The sequence below is a fragment of the Cuculus canorus genome, chromosome 16 (assembly GCF_017976375.1).
Source record: "Cuculus canorus isolate bCucCan1 chromosome 16, bCucCan1.pri, whole genome shotgun sequence".
In the NCBI taxonomy this organism is placed as follows: domain Eukaryota; kingdom Metazoa; phylum Chordata; class Aves; order Cuculiformes; family Cuculidae; genus Cuculus; species Cuculus canorus.
The window spans coordinates 2775303-2794990 of record NC_071416.1 but is presented as its reverse complement, the minus strand read 5'-3'; the positions used below and the strand labels follow the sequence as shown (position 1 = coordinate 2794990).

The 19688-nt window shown below is 57.1% G+C and overlaps 1 protein-coding gene across 5 annotated transcripts in view; it reads right to left on the bottom strand.

Annotated features, from left to right (window-relative positions):
* DLGAP4 (DLG associated protein 4) overlaps window positions 1-19688 on the bottom strand; it is a 191168-nt gene that overhangs the window by 57079 nt on the left and 114401 nt on the right. For 2 of the 5 annotated variants that reach the window (XM_054081899.1, XM_054081901.1), the window contains 6 exons: window positions 16920-17961; window positions 15390-15560; window positions 8661-8878; window positions 5260-5374; window positions 2657-2707; window positions 1333-1579 (listed from right to left, as the gene is read on the bottom strand). In XM_054081899.1, coding sequence (XP_053937874.1) covers window positions 1333-1579; window positions 2657-2707; window positions 5260-5374; window positions 8661-8878; window positions 15390-15560; window positions 16920-17870 — 1753 coding nt within the window. In that variant the 5' untranslated portion in view covers window positions 17871-17961. Of the gene's footprint in view, window positions 1-1332; window positions 1580-2656; window positions 2708-5259; window positions 5375-8660; window positions 8879-15389; window positions 15561-16259; window positions 16314-16919; window positions 17962-19688 lie in introns of all 5 variants that reach the window. The other 3 variants (XM_054081903.1, XM_054081902.1, XM_054081904.1) reach the window with 3 other exon arrangements.

Genomic DNA, 19688 nt, shown 5'->3' with positions numbered 1-19688 from the left:
CCAACTCACCCCAGAGGTGCTCTGGCAGTTGGGAAGGGAGGGTTTGGCATCAAGGATAGCCGGCTCTGGCCAGACATTTGGAGAAAAGGCCTCTCTGCTGCGATGCTGGGAGCTGCCTCCTGGGTGAGACAGCGTGGCTGGTGAGAAACACCAGCTGAATGGGCTGCTGCAGCCTCACCCCTGCTCCGAGGGATGGAGTCAATCCTGACTCACATCAGAGAGAGGCCAGGCTCTTGTCCAGTGCACTAATTACTAATCAAAGGAGAGGGGCCTGAAATGAATAACGACTGCATCCAGCGCCAGGCGTGGTGTCTGGAGCTGGGTGTAACGCTGCCCATCGCTGAGTACTGAGGAGGCAGAGTGCTGGGCTCTGGGGCTTGGGAACACTCATTAGAGCCTTGAAACTCAAGAGCAAGACCTGGTTTTACCGCTCACCAGGGTTGTTGGGGTCTGTGTGCAGCTGATGGAGAGGAACTCAGTGTGTTAGACTCATACACAGCTGCTGCAACTCTGTCTCTGGGAAGATCTGATCTCCCAAACCTGTTCTGAGGAGATCTGTGCTGTGCAGGAACCTGCAAAGGAGTTCATGGTGAACCCCAAAGCCTTCTCACACCTCTGTCAAGGGCTGGAGACAGATACTTTCTGCCTTCCCTTCTCCTGTCCACCCCAATTCCTGCCTCTGGCTGGAGGGGCTGCGGAGATCAGGATATGCTCAGACCCTGGGTGAACTGTTGCAGAGTCCTTGATTGATGTTTTTGTTCCTGAGAGTTTCAGAGAGAAGTCAGACCTGTCAGCTGTGGCCTGGACTGGGGTGATGAAATACATAGCGGAGAAGAGAAGGAGGAAGATGTAAGCTGTGGATGGTGTAGGGCAGCAGGGCTGCTTGCCTGTGCTGCAGGATCCCCTGTACCCACAGCCCTTCAGGACTTCAGGCAGAGAGGGCACCCAGTGCTCCTGGGCAAGGTGAGCATCCTGCAGGGTGCTCCCAGCCACAGCACCCAGGCCTGCATTTGGCTTGACTGAGGAAAGACTTGGAGCTCTCGCAGCCCCCTCCAGGCTGCATCAGCTATACCGGCCAGATCTCAGCAACCAGAGTCTCTCAGTGCCTGCATCTGGAGATCCAGCTCCAGCCATCCCAGGCATGCCTGGCTGCTGGTCTCTCCCTTTGGTGCAGAGCAAGCCCCCATGAGCCCACGAAAGCCTTGGACAACTGTAGTTGGAGGTATCCAAGCCCAGCACCTCAAGTGCTCGACACCTCCTGGGTGGTGGGCAGTGGTACCCCCATCTCCGCTGGCCTCGCGCCCCTGCCCGCCGCCCGCCGCTGGCACTCACTGCTGTTGGTGGGCAGAGTCCTGCTGCCGCTGAGGCTGCCGGCCGGCGGAGGGGAGATGGAGCGGATGGAACCCGTGTCCTCTTCCTGGGAGCAGCCTGCCTGGATGGCTCGGAGGTAGCTGTGGCTCCGGGAGCGGAAATAGCTGGGCAGAGGCAGGTCCAGCACCTCCGCGGCGGCCGACTCGGCCTCGCTGTAGGTAGAGTCACAGGCCGCCTCGAACTGCTCCCCCAGCTCCGGCTCGGGTGCCTGCATGGAAAAGGGGCAGATCCAGTCATTCCCTGCCTGCAGGCAGCCCCTTCCCTTCCCCTCCTGCTCCTCTCCCTGCCGCCACTCCTGAGTGGGGCTGCTCACAGCAGATGAGACCGGGAGATGCTGATGGGGTGCAGGATGTCCCGACTCTGCCAAGAGAGGGAGAGGAGGGGACCCTCCTTGGTGACCGGGATGTGGAGCAGGAGAGACCATCACAGCCCTTGCCAAAGACTCCTGGTCTCTGATGGAAAGGGTGAAAACACAAGGTCAAAATCCCTGTCCAGCCTCCGACAGATCCCCCTGCCCCAGCAGCACAGCTGGGAGACCCCAGCCTTGAGCCCTACGGGGGCAGGCGGCTCCTCAGGGGGGAGATGGCCTGGCCCCACAGTGGGCTGCAGCACACCCAGAGAAGGTGGGAGATGTGGGGACAGCATCCACATGTCACCAGGGACAGGCTGCCGGGTTCGGGGTGGCACCATCAGGAACCCATCCTAGCGCCGTCCGTGGTGGGTGGGCGACCAGGACTAGGAGGGGGCTCGGCGGCGGGATGTGGTGAGGGGTGAGCTGAACAGGGGCAGCTTCACTCACTGCTTCTCCTGCTCCCCTCACCTCCCTCCCACCCCTGCTCTCTGATAGCGGTGGCTGGTCAAACGTGGACTCGGAAGAGGCTCACCTGGCTTAAACCAGAGCCAGCCTAAAGCAGAACGTTCTGAAATACAGATGAGAGATGCTCAGTGGGCTCTGCTGCCCACTTCCATCTCTCCTGGCTCTTTCTTTGGACAGTCTTTCTGCCCAGTGTTGGCATCGGAGCTCCACAAGCTTTCGCTCAAAAAATTCATCTACCTTCCCCCTAAAACTGATGATCCCTAAGCCCTTGTCAGGAGGGCTGGGAGTGCTGCCTCCTTCTCCTCCTCCTCCAACTTCTCCTCCTGTTCCTCCTGCTCCTGTTCCTTCTGCTCCTGGCTCCAGGTGTGGGCTGACCCCACATCCTGCCTTGGACCCTGCCGTGGGCATCCAGGCTGATACGAGAAAGCTCTGTGAGGAAGGAAAAGGGAGTTGCCAGTGGGACGGTACCTGCTCTCCATGGGTAAATATCTGAGGGATAAGTGAGGGGGGTCCAAAGATCTGGAAGAAAGAGTTGGAGAAGGTTAAAGGCCAAGAACGGGGGAACCCCTCACACAGACAGCCATTGCACAGGGACTGAGGACGAGGGGAACGGGCGGCCCGTCTCCCGGGGCTGCTGACACTTTACTGCAAACTTCAGAGCTCATAAGATGCCAAGCAAGATGCCGCACAGGCCCCTCAGACAGCGGCACAAACACGGCACGGCACAGCTCCACGGGACGCCTGCCAGACGGAGAGAAGCTGCTGCTGCGTTCAGCCTGTTGCCTGCACAGTATATCGCTGTATGGACACAGGGCACACTCGGGACACACAATGCTGGACACCTTTTGGCGCTGCAGGACAAGAGCTGCTGTGGCTCCCGGTCAGCACCTCTGTGAAGCCCCCAGTATTGACCTCGCAACACGGCCAAGAGCAGTGATGAGGCCTCCACAGCCCCTGGGTGAATGGGTGGTCTGAGAACTCCATGTTGGGGGAAACCATCCTTCACCCTGATGAGGTTGGGCTGGCCACCTCGCTGTTGTCTCCTCTGTTCCCATGCCAGGAAGAAGCCACATGGAAGCAATACTGCCTTCTATCCATCGCAAAGCCACGGCACACACTTGGCATAAGGACAGACACCCGACAGACACCGCGCTGCCTATGGGGGAGGAATGTCTTCTCCATCCCTGATCTGCAGAGCGCATCCACCCCATGAGCTCTGCCTGCTTGCCCAAGATGAGCCGTCTTGGGAAGAATCCAGGTTCAAAATGTACCCAAGAGAAGAAGTTTGGCTTTGGGGCTACCTCTGGCACTTCTACACAGGGCACAGCTCCAAGTGTTGAGGAGCAGTGTTGGGGTCACTGGCTGGCTGTCTCTGGCCACCGGTCCCCTTGGTGTGACTGATGGGTGCTGACATGCACACCCCAGACTTCCAGAGGTTTGCAAGGTAGATGTCAGCTGGGACAAGACTTGTCTTTCAGAGCTGAGGATGCTTCTGTGTGGGAGGACACAAGGGTCTTGCTGGAGATAGAAGGGAGGCGTTGGAGGTCACACAAAAGTGAGGGCAGGGCAGGAACTGCTTCTGGCACTGGACGAAAGGACAGGTCGGACCTGGCAGAGGACCAGAGCAGCACACAGTGGTGGCTGCAGCAGCTCCGTCCTGGAACAGATTTCATGGGACACTTCAAAATCCTGATTCAGCTGCCATCAAACTCTCTCTGACTGGAGAAAAGCGGACAGAGTGCATGTGAGGAGGGCAGCTCCATGCCTGACCAGGTGCTGTGGCAGTCGTTGTGCCCCCAGCATCATGATGCCACCAGTCTGGAGCGTTTGCTGGCGTCAGAGGCCCCTCTGATACCTCCATGGAAGTGCTGCACTCAGCTGCTAAATGGCAGCTTTAGCCTGGGAGAGACCACAAACTCAACCCACCCATTGTCTTCATGCAGAGACCTGGCTTCAGACATGTATTTACACACAAAGGGCAGGATTGCAATGGTCCTCACCCCTTCTCCATGCAATGGGACACCCAGCACATTGCTGGTTTTGTACAAGGAACGAGACTGACCACAAGGAACATGTATGCCCACAAGAAATGCCCCGTGCCCTTCCCCAAATCTCTCCCAACTGCTCTGTGGCAGCAGGAGAAACCAACCTGGGGTGGGATGGAGAGGGGCTGAGCGTTCCCCGAGCCTGGAGGGGCACAGCCTCAGCCTCCTCCAGGCTCTGGTTTGTGGTGTCCATCCCCTGATTTAACCCCTACCTCGCGCTGCCGCCCTCTATCATTGTGCACAGACAGAGCGGAGCAGCACAGAAGGGGCACGTGTGCGCATGTGTTCCCACGCAGACACGTGTGAACAGAGACGAGACACGACAGAGCCCAGGGTGACAGCGAAACGCCTGGACAACGCTTGTGGAACCATTGCTGCCCTGGGTATCGAAGGGATGGGACCTCGGAGTGGAGATGAGCACACAGGACCTCTGCAGAGGCTTCATCCTGGCATGGATGGTTTCCTGGCTTGTGAGATGGTTGGTTTATAGGTACCCAGGCCCCAAGCTGCTCCACGGTAATCCACAGTGGATGCAGAGTGTGGGACAAGGAGTTAATCCCAGTTTGCACAAACCGCATCCCAGAGGCTGGGCTCAGAGCAAAGCATTTGCCACCCACCATTAGTGCCTCACTGGCATCCTTGGCTTTGCCATTCCCATGAGGACACCCACCCAGCGGCACAGCAGGAAGTGGTGACACGGTGAGATCCAGTGCTCAGAGCAGTCTGGAGCTTCACCCATGGTGGTGAAGCATCGCCCGGGCTCCCATACCTGCGGCCCTGGCAGGGAGACTTCAGCTGCACCAGCAGTGCTGAGAGGAGGCAAAGCGAGTGGAATGGGGGCTGATATAAATCAGAATTAAGGAGCTGACCTCGAGATTTTGCTCAAGCTGCCAGAGAACAGCGTGTGCAATTCCTGCAGAGCAGCCCCTGCCTTATTTTGAAGGGGAAAAAGTGTTCCACTCTCCTCTCAGCCGACCTTCTCCTTTCCCGCTGGGCTGCGCTGGAGCAGTGGCTCTAGCATCTCACCTGGTTGATGCAACTGGACTCGTTGACACTGTCGGAGATCTGGTTGTATTCTTCCTCCCAGGTTGGGAACTTCGGAGGTAGGAGGATCTCGACAGAGTCCAGGCGGTCCAGGCTCCTGCCAGCAGAAAGAGAGGGATGTGAAGGGTGTCCTCATGGCATGGGCAGCACTGGGGCCAGGAAAGGGGGTGTGAGGGGTGTCCCTGTGGCGTGGGCAGCACAGGAGCAGGGTGAGAGGGTTCAAGGGGTGTCCCTGTGACATGGGGCTGTGCTGGGGCTGCCTGGAGAGCCAGACCACTCCTGCCTGCGCTCCCTCTGCCAGGCACAGGCACACACGGCAGCACAGGAATGATGCTGGGCATAGAGTCCACCGCTCAGCCTCTGTTGCAGCTCCTGGAGTAGAAGGAAACACTTTCTCACCTTGCTGGCCCCTTGTTTGAGCTGTGGAGTCTGGCACACATGTGAAGGTAAAAAGGCAGGAGAGGGGACAAGATTTCAGGTCTTACTGACACCAGGAGATGCAGCTGAACCCCAGGGAGTACATGGGAACCGTGCCAGCCTCTCGAGTCACAGCCCTGGTGACAGAACAGCTCGCATAGGCTGATGCCAGGGGCTGGGGGTCAGGGAAGCTGGTTCTTCCCTGCCTGGACGGGTAGAAAGAGGGTGAGAAATTACTTTAAAATGGTATTTTTTTGAGTATGCAATTGGAAGCACCTGCAGGTTTTGGTTTTTCTTTGTTTTTTTGGTTTTTTTTTTAATTATTATTTCTGTAGAGGAACCTGAAAATTTATCTGGAAGCAGTTCAAGAGGAACCAAGCCTGCATGACAGTGCTGCGGGAGCAGTGTTTCCAAAGCAGTTTTTGCTGCAGACTTGTGGAGAAGCACTGTCCCCATACCCTGAGATCAGTAGTAGCCTCTGAGCGGGGCTATTGCTGAGCCTGACTCAGCCAAGGCCACGGCCACGGTCTGCTGAGATCCAGGCACAGAGCAGAGAGCACCTGGGAGGGATGTGGAAGGATGGGAAGGATGTGGAAGGGTGGGACGGTTGTGGAAGGAAGAAGAGGGACATTGGAAGGATGGGGTACCCCTGTTCTTCTGTTCCACCAGGACACACTCTGTGAAAGGGTCCTTGTCACAGATCAAGTGGGGCGTGGTTAGCCATGCCATGGGGCGAGGAGCCACGGGGACTCTGTATTGAGTAGCCCATGGTCCCTGCAGAAGCCCCTTGGGGTGCTGCTTCCCTTACATCTGAAAGGGCTGTGGGTGCAGAGCTCTGTCCTTCACCAGTGTTGGGGACAGGGAAGCTGAGGGCAGGGTGTGCCCCAGCTCGGCAGGAGCCCTGTGCAGCGTCTGGACCTCCAGGAAGGACTGTGGCACCTCCTGAGTCTGATCCTGGGGCATGTTGAGAGTGGGAAGCAGTTTCTTCTGCCAGGGGTGATGGAAGAGACGCAGCCCCTGGGGACGCACTGGTGAGCAGCCAAGGGCCATGTGAACCCCCAAGCCCTTGGCTCTCTGTTCCTTGCCTTGTTTCCCTTACTTTTGTCCGCGAGCTCACCACGCATCCATGGCATGAGTCCGTTGTGCCCCTCACCAGCCTCCTTGTGCCCATCCCATTGGGTTTCACCCTGACTTTCCCTCATAGCCTGCCCATGGGGAAACCAAAGCAGGCAACAGACTTTGGAAGGGCAGAAACCCTCTCACAGGGATGGATCATTGCATCACGCCTCTGTGCCTCGCCCTGGCTAAGGCTGCAGCTGTCTTTCTCCCTGCAGTCCCTCCTGTCCCAAACCACAGTCCCGGAGCCCCTCAGCTGGTAGAGCCCAGAGATGGCCCCAGCAGCTCCACCATGGGGACTGCGGACATTGGTGAGTGCTGGCATGGGACCATGCAGCTCCCATTGCTGTCCCAAGGGTGCACCAGGCTGGCAGAGGACCCCAGGGAGGCCCGGGAGCAATCAAAGTGGCCACAGTATTCAAAAAGCTGCTTGGTGCAGTGGGGAGGTGAGCGGGTGGTCAGCAGATGGCAGGTCCAGCTAGCACTGGGGCCACCACAAGCCCTCACAGCAGGGGGCAGTGGGGCAAGGTGGACCAGAAGTCCATGGCCTTGGTAAAACACACTTCCAGGAGCTGTGGAGCTCCCTCCTTCCCAGGCAGGATTCTCTTCTCAGGGACCAAGCACTTGCTGCGATGCCCTGTCCCCTCCTTTCCCACAAAGTTGCATCCATAGCTCAGCCCAATCTGCCCTCCTGCTCAGCACCCTGCCCTGATGTCACCCCTCTGTGGGCTCCATCTGGAAGCCAGCAGCCCAGGTGAGGTCATATCCTGATGGACATGACACAAATGGACACTGAGGAGGAATCTCAGTCTCTTGGCTTGGGTATTTTGCTTCTGAGAACCTTTTCCCTGCTCCCCATGAAATGGATGTGAAGGCAGGGAATGAGGACAGATTCACAGCAGGCATTTCCAGGGCTCCCTGCAGATAGTTTTGTCACTGTGTTTGCAATCTGAAGCCACCATGAGGTGTCTCCACGCTGCTTGCTGTGCCCTTACTTCCCTCTGGCTCTGCTGAACATCAGCTGGCAACCTGCAGTAGCTCCTGCCTCCTCCTGCCCCTCCGTGCTGCTCCCGTCCTCCTGAGCCACAGCATTGGAAGCCCTGTCAGCCCGTGCCAGCCCCTGGTGCCTTGTCCCAGGGAGCGGGGCAGCTGGTGAGGACATGGCACAGCATCGCCTCCAGTCAGGTCATCCACAGACCCTGTCCTGCAAGGACCAGCCTCTTCCCAGCAAGCTTGTGCTGCGTTGCCTTGTTCTGCTGCCTGGCTCAAGCCATGGTGGTCTTCCTCCTGCAATGCCTGGTCCCACACCTCTTAGCTTGTGTCTCCTGGCCTCAGGGTATGACCCAGCCTAGTCTTCCAGCAGGACACTTTCTGACTTATCCCAGAGCCCTTGGGACAAGTGTGGAGCAAAGGAGGTGGCACGGTCCCAGCAGCCCGTGGGCTGTGTGCCAAGAGCCCTCAGCCACGCCAGCTGAGTATCTTCCCAGTCTAAATAGCATCATGGCCTCGGGACCTCTGCACGCCCTCAGAGAAGCAGATGCTTAGAGGGGAAGTCCTCACAGCTCCATGAAAGGGGTGCCCTCTCCATCGCTGAGGGGACAGGGACCCGGAGCAGACTCCTAACACCAGGGTGGACAGTTCTCTCCATTCCTCTGGCACGTCTTCTCCTGTCCTGCTTGTGTCCTCACCTGCCTGCCCCACGGGCAGTCTGAGGGGTGCACAGGAGCCCTGTTGGGCTCTGATCCCCACGTGGGGTCTCCATGGGGATGCCCCTGGCTACACCCCACAGACTGCTCCTGGGGTGGCCTCGAGGGACCTGTGCAGAGCTCCTGGTGGAGCTCCAGCCTTACCTTTGGGTGGTGCTCTGCTCACTCAGGGACTGTTGTGTGGCCTTGAGGTAACTCTGCCTCCGAGCTGCAGTTTTTGGGGATGGTTTGGGGCTGGTTTCTGAGTCTTCGCTGTCATCATCCCCCATGGCTTTGATGTAACTCCCGCTCCGCATGCGCCGGCACGGGATCTCACTGTCTTTGTCCCGAGACAGCGTATTGTTCCACTCCCCCTGAGGCACCTGCAAGAGGAAGGGGAGCATGAGCAGATGTGAGGGACAGCAATTCTGGGGTCGTGGGGTCTCGGGGGTGCTGGTCAGCTGGAGTGTAGTGGGAATGGGAAACCCGATTCCTTTCCGACCCTCCCTTACCAGTTCATGCCAGGCAGCCTTACGTTTGATCACCTCTGTTTTAGCACACTTACCCACAGCCATTCGCCCCACCACCGCTGCAGCCCACCTGCCCGCTGGGCCATGCTCACACGGCTGATACCAAGCTGCACGATGCCAGACAAAACAGGGAAGGAAGAGTCTCACCAGGTTTGCGCCGGGCATTGGGACAGGAATGGACATGCCCTTTCAACACCAAGACAACTCTCACTTAAACGTACAGTGCGCATACTGTCCACACCAAGGCAATCAAGAGCTGTTGTAGTCCAGGACCTGTGGATCAGAGCCCTGACCTTAACTAAGTCTGACACCCTTCAAGGTTTCTGAGTTGAATGTGATTCTTGGTGGTGGAAATTAGGTTGCCCAGGGAAGGGGTGGCTGCCCCACCCCTGGAGGTGTTCCAGGCCAGGTTGGATGGGGCTTGGAGCAACCGGATCCAGTGGGAGGTGTCCCTGCCCATGACAGGGGGTTGGAACTGGATGGGCTTTATAGTCCCTTCTAGCCTAACCATTCTATGATTCTATGAAATTCATTTCTGAAGCCAAGACAGGCCCTCACAAGTGCCTGCAGAACAGCTTGGACACAGAGACCTTGTGCTGACCTCTCTGCATAGAGATAAGTTGTACCTCGTGCAATAAGAACACTTCTAACTGCACCAAGACCACAACTCTGCCATTAACGTAAGGCAGACACGGTCTCTTGACCCATCATTAGAGATGCTGATATTTCCACTAGAGGCCTGAAGTACTGAGCAACTGAAGTAACCAATACCACCGCCTGCCTGTGCTGCCAAGGGTTTGTGGAGCTGATCAGAGGCACAACCCTGGTGTTCAACTGAGGCAGAGCCAGACATCAGCCCTGGGCTGATCAGGACAAGAGCCACATGTGGCGTGGGACAAACCAGGAGGAAGATGGGACAACCTAAGTTGCAAGGAGCAAGCCATGGTTTATCACGGAATCATAGAATCACCAGGTTGGAAAAGACCTCTTGAATCAGAATCCAACCATTCTTATCTGCCACTAAACCATGTCCCTGAGAACCTCATCTACCCGTCTCTTAAACACCTCCAGGGATGGGATCTCAACCCCCTCCCTAGGCAGCCTCTGCCAGGGCCCCATGACCCTTTCTGTGAAAAATTTTTTCCTGATATCCACCCTGACCCTCCCCTGGCACAGCTTGAGGCCATTCCCCCTTGTCCTGTCCCCTGTCACTTGGGAGAAGAGCCCAGCACCCTTCTCTCTACACCCTCCTTTCAGGTAGTTGTAGAGAGCAATAAGGTCTCCCCTCAGCCTCCTCTTCTCCAGGCTAAACAACCCCAGGTCCCTCAGCCGCTCCTCATAAGATTTGTTCTCCAGCCCCTCACCAGCTTCGTTGCTCTCCTCTGGACGTGGTCCAGAGCCTCAACATCCTTCATGTCCCGAGGGGCTACATGGCTAACCTGGTTTGTAGCTGGCCTTTGACCTGGCCTTGAGCTGGGGTTATGTGTTCAAGAAGAAGCAGTGGAAGGTGTAAGGAGTGCAGTGCTGTGCAGACACTGGGACAGCCCGAGGACCCCTGCTCTGCTGCGGGGAACAGGCTGGTTGAGGGGCACCATGGGGAGCAGCAAAGGGCTTTGTGCTGAGAGCAGCTCATGCTGCTGAAGGTATCCACGTGTACTCTGCTCGAGGGACTTGTTGGATTTTGCCCAGCTTCCCAGAGGGCTGTGGAATTCATCAGACAGTGTTTATCCAGTGCTGTGGGGATGCAAAGATCCATGTTGCAGATGCCTGTGTTGAGCCAGAGCTGTTTAAGCGCTGCGTGGTTCCTGTTCCCCTCCTTGTTCACAGCAGACCTGTTGTGTGGGGGCAGAGCTGGCTTGAGGGTTCTGCCTGCTGCTGCTGGAGTGAAGCATCTTCACATGAGCTTCAGATCTGTAGGTAATGGCTTCTCGTTCTTCTGAGAGGGCCTGGGGTGTGCCAGATTCAGGCTCAATCCACATGCAACAGCTTAGCTCACTCCAAGGACTTCCACCCAAAGGAGCAGAGGTTCAGCTCATGATCAGCCTTCTGGGGGGTGTTCTGGAGAAGGCAAGGGATGACCTCAGCACTATATAGACCAGAAGCCAAGCAGCCTGTGGGATTGCTTTGGTGCTGGGGCTCCGGCCATGATGTGCACCCATGAGCGTGGATCCTCGTTCCGGGGTAACATGGAACAGGGAGCATGAAACATTGTGTTTCCTGCATACGGGATCCAGGTGGGTGACATGGATTGAGTCTCACACGAGACATAAACCTGGCCAGGTCTCCCTGGCCCTGCTTACTGTGGCTGCAGCTTTCCCCAGCACTTTCCATTCTGCCTCCTGCAAGTTTCGTGCTCGGCAATAGCTTCTGGTCCGGCTGCTTGCAAGGCTGCCCAGCTCAGGAGCTACTGGGGCTTGTCTGGCAGGTTCCTGTAGAAGTAAGAGCAGAGAGGGCTCTCGCAGTGCTCCCCCCAGACCAGCCTGCCAGGAGGGACCTGGCTCCAGAGGAGTCCTGCCATGGCAAAGATACCATAGGTCATCGGGATGGCTGGTTCTGACCTTCCCTAAAGGAGACAGGAGCCCTGGAGAAGTACTTTCACACTCATTGCTTTGGCATCAAGTCTGACCTGAGACGGTGTTTCGCTGCCTGCCTTCTCCTCCGGAGGAGCTGCAGCCTCCTGTCTGTGAGGGTCCTGAGCCAGCAACACAAAGACCATGCTTGTCTACAGCAGCAGGAGCCACGCACCCCACAGCGCAGCCTGCCCCATGCGGGCCCTGTCCCTCTCCTCTAACAGCCTCCACCAGCTTCTCCATTGCATTGTGACAGCCTGCTGGTTCTAGCCAAGCTGCTGTATTTCTCCTTTCCCTCGTCTCTCCTCTACTTCATGCCTTGGCAAAGCAGTAAGAAACAAAGCTGCTCTCAAGGTGCTTCACATGCCAGTTTAGCAAGGTCAAGGGGAAGGGAGACGCTTGACAGGACGCCTTTTGAATGTGGTGCACCGGTCTGGAGCGTGTCCGGCCTCTGTCTGCACGTAGAGTCCACAGGCAGTCCCACGACTCTTGCTCCCATAGGACAGAGCACAGGAATTATAGAATCATAGAGCCACCAGGTTGGAAGGGACCCACTGGGTCATTGAGTCCAACCATTCCTAACACTCCCTAAACTCAGCACTTCATCCACCCGTTCCTTAAACACCTCCAGGGAAGGAGACTCCACCTCTACCTGGGCAGCCTCTGACAGGGCCCAATGACTCTTTCCGTGAAAAATTTTTTCCTGATGTCCACCCTGACCCTCCCCTGGCACAGCTTGAGGCTATTCCCTCTTGTCCTGTCCCCTGTCACTGGGGAGAAGAGCCCAGCTCCCTCCTCTCCACAACTTTCTTTCAGGTAGTTGTAGAGAGCAATAAGGTCTCCCCTCAGCCTCCTCTTCTCCAGGCTAAACAACCCCAGCTCTCTCAGCCGCTCCTCGTAAGACTTGTTCTCCAGCCCCTTCCTCAGCTTCGTTGCTCTTCTCTGGACACTCTCCAGAGCCTCAACATCCTTCTTGTGGTGAGGGGCCCAGAACTGAACACAGTATTCGAGGTGCGGTCTCACCAGTGCCGAGTACAGAGGGAGAATAACCTCCCTGGACCTGCTGGTCACACCGTTTCTGATCCAAGCCAAGATGCCATTGGCCTTCTTGGCCACCTGGGCACACTGCTGGCTCATGTTCAGTCATCTGTCAACCAACACCCCCAGGTCCTTCTCCTCCAGGCAGCTTTCTAGCCGGACTTCTCCTGGTCTGTAGCTCTGCACAGGGTTGTTGTGCCCCAAGTGCAGGACCCGGCATTTGGCCTTGTTGAACCTCATGCCATTGGTCTCAGCCCAGCAGTCCAGCCTGATCAGATCCCTTTGCAGAGCCTCCCTACCCTTCAGCAGATCCACACTTCTACCCAGCTTCGTGTCATCACTCCTGAAAAGTCAAGTAGGTGCCCTTAGGGATCTTTGGAAGCAGTGCAGATACTTGAGGTGCTCTTCAGGACCCAACAGGGTGCTTCTCTGCCCCTTCAGACCTCTGCAGATGTGAGGAGCTCATCCCACAGTTTCTAAAGCTCTGCGATGGAGTTGGAGAGCCCAGATCTCCTGCAGTCAATGGACAGACCTTGATGACATCAACTTTTCTGGCAGCTGAGACCCTGGGCTTTGAACACAGCCCACATATTACAGAGGACAACATGGAATGAGGGCTGCCTAGTGTTGTACCTCGGCCTGGCACAGATTGCTCGGGAGGCTCCTCACCGCACCTTGATGCTCTTTGTGCCACTTTCCCAGATGCAGGCTTGGTTCTGCCCATGGTGGTTTTTTGTTGTGACCCTCTAATTTCCATTATTTGGGTCATAACAATTTGGTTGATGTGAAAGAGGTGGGAGCAAGAGGACGCCTGGGTCGAGCACCATTGCAGGTGGCTGCTGGCACAGTGGGCTCAGGGATCCATCCTGCCAAGGGGATGCATGCGAGGGGAGAGGTGCACAGCAGAGACTCTCTGCCAGGCTTCAGGATGTGGATCCTCCTTTCTGCCCAGCCTTGGTCCATGGTGCAGGCATGTGGGTTCCAGGCACTGGTCCATCTCTGAGAGCTCAGCTCCACTGTCAGCATCCTGCCACAGCACTGCGTGGTGCAAAGCACCCGCGCCTTCTGGCTCTCCTGCTCTCCGATTCAAGAGCTGAGCGAGGAAGGAAAAGGCAAGAAAGGGACACACAGACCTTTCCCTGAACCTGGAAGGGACCTGAAGCACCCTGGTCCAGTGGGAGGTCCCTGCCCATGGCAGGAGAGAGGAATTGTATGATTTTTAAGGTCCCCTCCAACCCAAACCATTCTGTGATTCTATGATTAACAGAGGGGAGAGAGGAGGGAAAGGGAAAATCCCAATCCTGGGTGCTGGGCAGGGGTGAAAGAGCTGCTCTGTTCCCATCGCTTCGGTGAGGTTTGGGTGGAAGACAGACTTGCAGACAGGGTTTCCATTTGCACGTGTACCAGCGCTGCCATGCAGCCCAGCCCCAGCACACACAGACATGCACCACACACAAACGCACCCGCTGGGCCAGACACAGCGTGCGGGGTGCACGTGCCATGCAGCCAGGCTCCAACGCACGGAGACCGAGCCCCAGGCGGGCACAGCACCGCTCCCTCCAGGGCCGGATCCCTCGGGGGGTCCTGAGGGCTATGGGTGGTCTCAGGCACATCCTTAAGAAAGAAAGCTGGAGCCCAGCCTGCCTGCACACACTCTTTGTCCTTTTGGCCCTCCAGGAAGGACCTGGGCTGGGTTTCCTGCCCTGTGGGAGCTCTGTGGGGCTGCTGTGAGGGCAACCAGCATCGGTGGAGTAGGGGGTGAAAGCAGCCAGCATTGGTGGAGTGGCGTGTGAGGGCACTAAGGGACTCTAAGGGCCTTGGGGAGGCTCATCTGGATGCTGCATTTGGCTACTGGTGGCTATGGTGTGACTCCGTCCCCTGGGAGTCCCGACGCTGCCCATCCCTTCCATGTGGGCCCAGTGACCACAGACATGGAACTGAGTGTGTCTGGGGCAGAAACGCTGCTCAGCCCTGCCTGCTCCCATTCACCCCCTGCCTGGGCTCCAAGGAGCTCCAAGGAGCTTCATGGCCATTGGGATCCTGACCCCTCGGCTTCTTCCCTTGCACCACCAGGTGCACATGGGGACCACGGGGAGGGGAGAGCAGGGGGTGGGGAGCACAGCCTCCTTCCTGCCTTCCCTCATGTCAGAGGGGCCCTTTACCACCTTGGGACCCTCAGGGCATGCCTTGGACCCTGTGCTCCCTGCACGCTGGGCTCTGCGGGCAGGCAGATGCCCGTGGTCCCTTGCCAGGGCACAAGCAGTGAGTGGGCTCGTCCTGCTTCTGGGAGGAACGGGTGGCAGGGGACGTGTGGCCTTGCAAAAAGGTGTTTCCCACACACTGGGCTCCAGAGGTGACTTCTCCATCACCAGCCCTCTTCCCATGCCAAGGAGGGGCCTGGATATGCTCACCCTCTCCTACCCTGAGGGCCCCGAGCCCTGTGCTCTGCCCGGGCTCCCACCAGGTCTCTGGGGTTAAGGGCAGCCTGAGCATCCTTGGCTTGCGGGGCCACCCAACGTCATGTTTTCTGTCCTGGTGGGATACTGCCAGCCGAGGAGGCTGCCCTGGGCACCCGGAATGCTGGTCATGCCCTGGCATCCCCCAGTAGCACTCCAGCGCCTGCTGGCTGCTCCCTACCCAGGCTGCTCCCGCTCCAAATCTGGTAGTGCAGGTGGTTGACCCCATCCGATGGTCCCAGGAGGGTCAGGGCAGGGAGGGAGCTGGGCAAAAGCTTCCCCTCAAAACAAGATCCCTACCTGGCTGCTGCCTGCGTCGGTTGGCCCGGGGCTGAGGGGCTCGTCCCACCTCCGCGGGGGCTCGCTTGGCTGCAGCGGGGTGGCACCCGTGTCCTCCCAGCCGAGCGGTGGGGATGCCCAGCTGCTGGCCGGGGTCACGCCACCCAGCTGTGCCCACAGCCCTCCGTCAGGCTGTCGAGAAACGGACGCTCATTACATGGATGGGGAACAACGACCAGGGCAGTCTCGTACCCCCGGCCGAGGTGAGGGACTGCGGGGGTCACATTTGGCACCCGGAGCTGCCTGCGATGGACCCGGAGGGGGAACAGCGCTAGCAGGGATTTCATCTGCCATTCTTCAACCTCCTAAGGCTTATCAGAAAGGAAGGGGGCAAAGAAAAAGAAACCAGGCCGAGGACATTTTGTCTGATGATGTTCCTGATGCAATAAGTCCCTCCGAAATTTGATTTGCAGCCATGACTAGCAAGGTGTTGGAAGCAGAATGTACTTCAATAATTCATTGCTCTTTAAAGCCTCTACGCCCGCTGGCCACGGCCAGGAGAGCCCAGGACATCTTCGCTTTGAAAAGGAAGCTGGAGAGGTGCATATACAGAGCAATTCCCGCCTCCCCCCGTCCAGGCCTGGCTTATTTGTCTTCATTCCTCTCTCTAGGGCATAACCAGGTTTATGTTCTTCAAGCGCCTCTTTCTGTAAAAGGCCACAGGGACCTGGGCGCTCCTGGTGGCAGAAGGGTTCAAACCAGCATTAGCCATGCATGCAGGCTTCTGCCATGCAAGCGGGGCGGCTGGCACTGCCCTCCTGGCCCCCCAGCCCTGCCCCACGGAGGGTGAGCAGTGAAGGCAGCCATTCCCCACGGAGCTGCAGGTCCTACCAGTGCTCCCGGGAAGCTCTGTAGAGCGGGGCTTACTGGGCACGCCGGCGCATCCTTGCGATGCATGGATATAAGGGGTTAAGCATCAGTTATTACTGGTGACCTTCAGACCATAGGATGGTGGTGGTGCTTGGCCAGAGACCAGGGAGCTGTGTCTGGGTGGGATATGAGCTGTAAGCCCTCAGCACGCCCAGCTGCCCAGGCAGGGAGTGGAAATAGCTATATTGGGCCTGGCTGCCCAAGAGTCCACCCCACCAGAGCATCTGCAGGATCTGAGTGGGCGGTGGGGACAGGTTGTGGTCCCACAGCAACTGGGAATAACAGCAGAGGGAGCTGAATCTTGCAGTGTGGGCACATCACCTCCTCCCCATGCTGCCATGGTCCAGCACAGGGGCTGGGGTCGTGGGGCAGCGCTGCAGCTGGGGAGACAGAACCCATCAGCACTAGTGTCCCCACAGGAGGTGTGGAGGTCTGTCCCCCATGCCTTGGGGAGCTTAACCCCCAGCCCTCTCCTGGCAGTGTGATCTGGTGTGGCAGCTGAACCATCAGGAGCTGTTTGAGAAGGTCCACTGGGCAACAGGGTGCCTACCAAGAGGGTGTCCCCTGCCTTCCTACACTCTACCTGCACGGAGCAAGCCATGACCCCCCTGCTGCACCCACCTGCAGGTAGTGGTAGGCCAAGTCTTGATGGCAGGACTTGGACTTCAGCAAGGCTTTGTCGATCGTGGCGGAGGCCTTCTGGCACATTTCCCGAGCATGGCTGAGTGTCAGTGTGGACCAGGAGCCCCTCTTAATGTAGTTGGAGTCATTGTTGATGGGGATATTGGTGCAAGGGGTGACCTTGAGGTCGTTATTGCTCTTGGAGGATTTCAGCATGTGCTCGCTGATGGTGTTGTAAGCGTGCATGAAATACTTCGGCTGGCTGTGGTCTGGCTGCCGGCCCAGTGTCATGAGGCCCATTGGGTTGCGGTAGCTGCAAGTATCGCTGTCTAAGTTGTCGTCTGAGCTCCACCAGCCTGATATGTTGGATCTGGTCCTGCGTTTGGGCTCGGAGGTCTTCGCTCGGTCTTTGCTCTTGCTCCTCCGGTTTTGCTTGGCGTCATCTGCCCCCTTCTTGCCATTCATGTTGCCTTTGGTGGGTCCCTCCAGAGACTGGGACTTGGCGAACAGCTTCTGGACAGAGTGGACAAGGTGCCGGATGCGCCCAGGGCTCTCGCTCCGGTGCTTTGCATCGCTCCTCTGAAACTGGAGGGTGCTGAAGCCGTCTCTGTGGATGGGCAGCTGCTTCTCAAACTGGTCAAGGAGGTTTGCAGGCAGGCGATTGATTTTAGTGGCTTGGGCATGGCTTGGAAAAGGGTTGTCATCTGGGACCTCAAAGTGGGAGTTGTAATGGATGCGGGGGAAAGTGCTGCTGTTGGAGATCTGGTTGTTGAGTGGAAGGAGACAGTCGCCATGGAGGGTATTCTGGGCTGGGAATCGGGGGTCCATGGTGAAGGAGTCAGTTGGGCTGAGGAGATAAGGGTTCCTGTCCTGGGGGGCATAAAGAGAGTCTTGAGGGGAGTCCAGGTTCTCGGAGAGGTGGCGGCTTCTGTTATCTCCTAAGCCCTTCATGGTCCCGGTGTTTCCTAGAGCATCGCTCAGGGACGGTGTGGCAGAGCCCTTGCAGGAGCGCCGACCCTGATCCCCGCAGACTTCTCTGCACCTGGAGGAAGAGGAGAGAGGCTCAGAACTTGCCGAGAACCCCTTGTCAGCCTGGTCTTCACCAGGGCATCCTTGCAAGGGTTATCTCAGCTCTAAAAGTGAATGCCACCAAGGTTAAGGGATGAAAGAGAGAAGCAGGATGGGAGAGAGATGGCATGGCAGGAGGGGAGGAGACATGAGAACAGGGTACAGGAGAGGAGGAGGGAAAGGATTCATTTTTCCAGCTGCAGTTTAAGCGCTCCTGTGCCTCAGTGTTGAACCACAGGCTGCTTAAATAATGCTGCTGCTATTTTTCTGGTCTCTGCACATGTTTATTTAATAGAGTCTCTTCCCCAGGCAGCGTAACAGAGGCTGGCAGGGGCGCTGCCAGCAAATCACTGCTCCTGTCCCATTTGTTCAGGGGGCTGGAGAAAAACCTGCTGTCAAACACTGCACATGGGCCTCGCCTGAGCCAAGAGAAGTCTGGAGCTGAGCATCCCATCTTCTGCATTCTGCTTTGTGTTTCTGTGGTTACTGGATCTCGGAAGGGAGTGGGCTGCGTGAAGCTGCTCTAATGCGATCTGATGTGAAACGTCTCCTCTCCAACAAGCGCCTTCGTTTGTGGCACGGTTTTCCCCTGGAGAAAATTGTTTCAGTAGCTCTGATGAGAGCAGAGGTGTTTCTGAAAGCTCAGAGCCTGACCTGAGAAGCTGTTTGCTGCTCAGTTGATCTTCCCTGCCTTGCTGCATCGCTCCTGGAGGAGGGATGGAGCCTGGCTGGCTGTTCCTCACCCTGGTCCTTACCTGCTGCAGTGAGGGGCCAAATGCAGCCCCTTGGCAGGAAAAAGCATCCCCGTGGGTGCTGGGAGGAGGCAACGGGTCACAGAGGGGCCCTGAGGGCAGGGCAGCTCCTCACTGAAGGTTTCTCCATTGCGCATACCCCGTCCTGCTCTGCTCGGGGATCCTCATCTGCACTGGGTCAAAGACAAATGTTTTGGGGTTGCTTAAAGAAAACCAATGAACGTATAGAAGTTGAAGTTAATCAATCGATGTGTTGATTTTCCATATTTAAAACCTATTTGAAATCATGTAGTGTATAAAGTGACCCTTATTTCCTTTTATCTTTTAGTGTAGTTTTCTATTTCATTTTCATTTCAGGTTCAGGCTGCAAGCACTGAAGCATCCCACAGGTGTAAAAATCCGGAGAAGTGGGATCCTAGGTTACTTTTGCAAAATCCAGGACCCTGAAAAACAAATATGGAGCTGAACAGCTGTGCCTTGGGAGGATGGAAGGGCTGCTCTGGAAGGTGGGAAGACAGGACTTTGTGCAGAAAAGCCATTTCCCAACACTGGGAAGACCCAATAGTCCCTAACATGGAATCATAGAATGGTTTTGGTCATAAGGGACCTCAAAGCCCATCCAGTTCCACCCTCTGCCATAGGCAGGAACACCTCCCACTGGATCTGGTTGCTCCAAGCCCCATCCAACCTGGCCTGGAACACCTCCAGGGATGGGGCAGCCACCACTGCCCTGGGCAACCTGGGCCAGGGCCTCCCCACCCTCCCAGCAAAACATTTCTTCCTAAGATCTCATCTCAATCTCCCCTCTTTCAGCTCAAAACCATCCCTGCACTCCCTGATCCAGAGCCCCTCCCTAGCTTTCCTCTTTCAGGACTGGAAGCTGCTCTAAGGTCTCCCTGGAACCTTCTCGTCTCCAGGCTGAACAACCCCAACTCTTTCATCCTGTCCT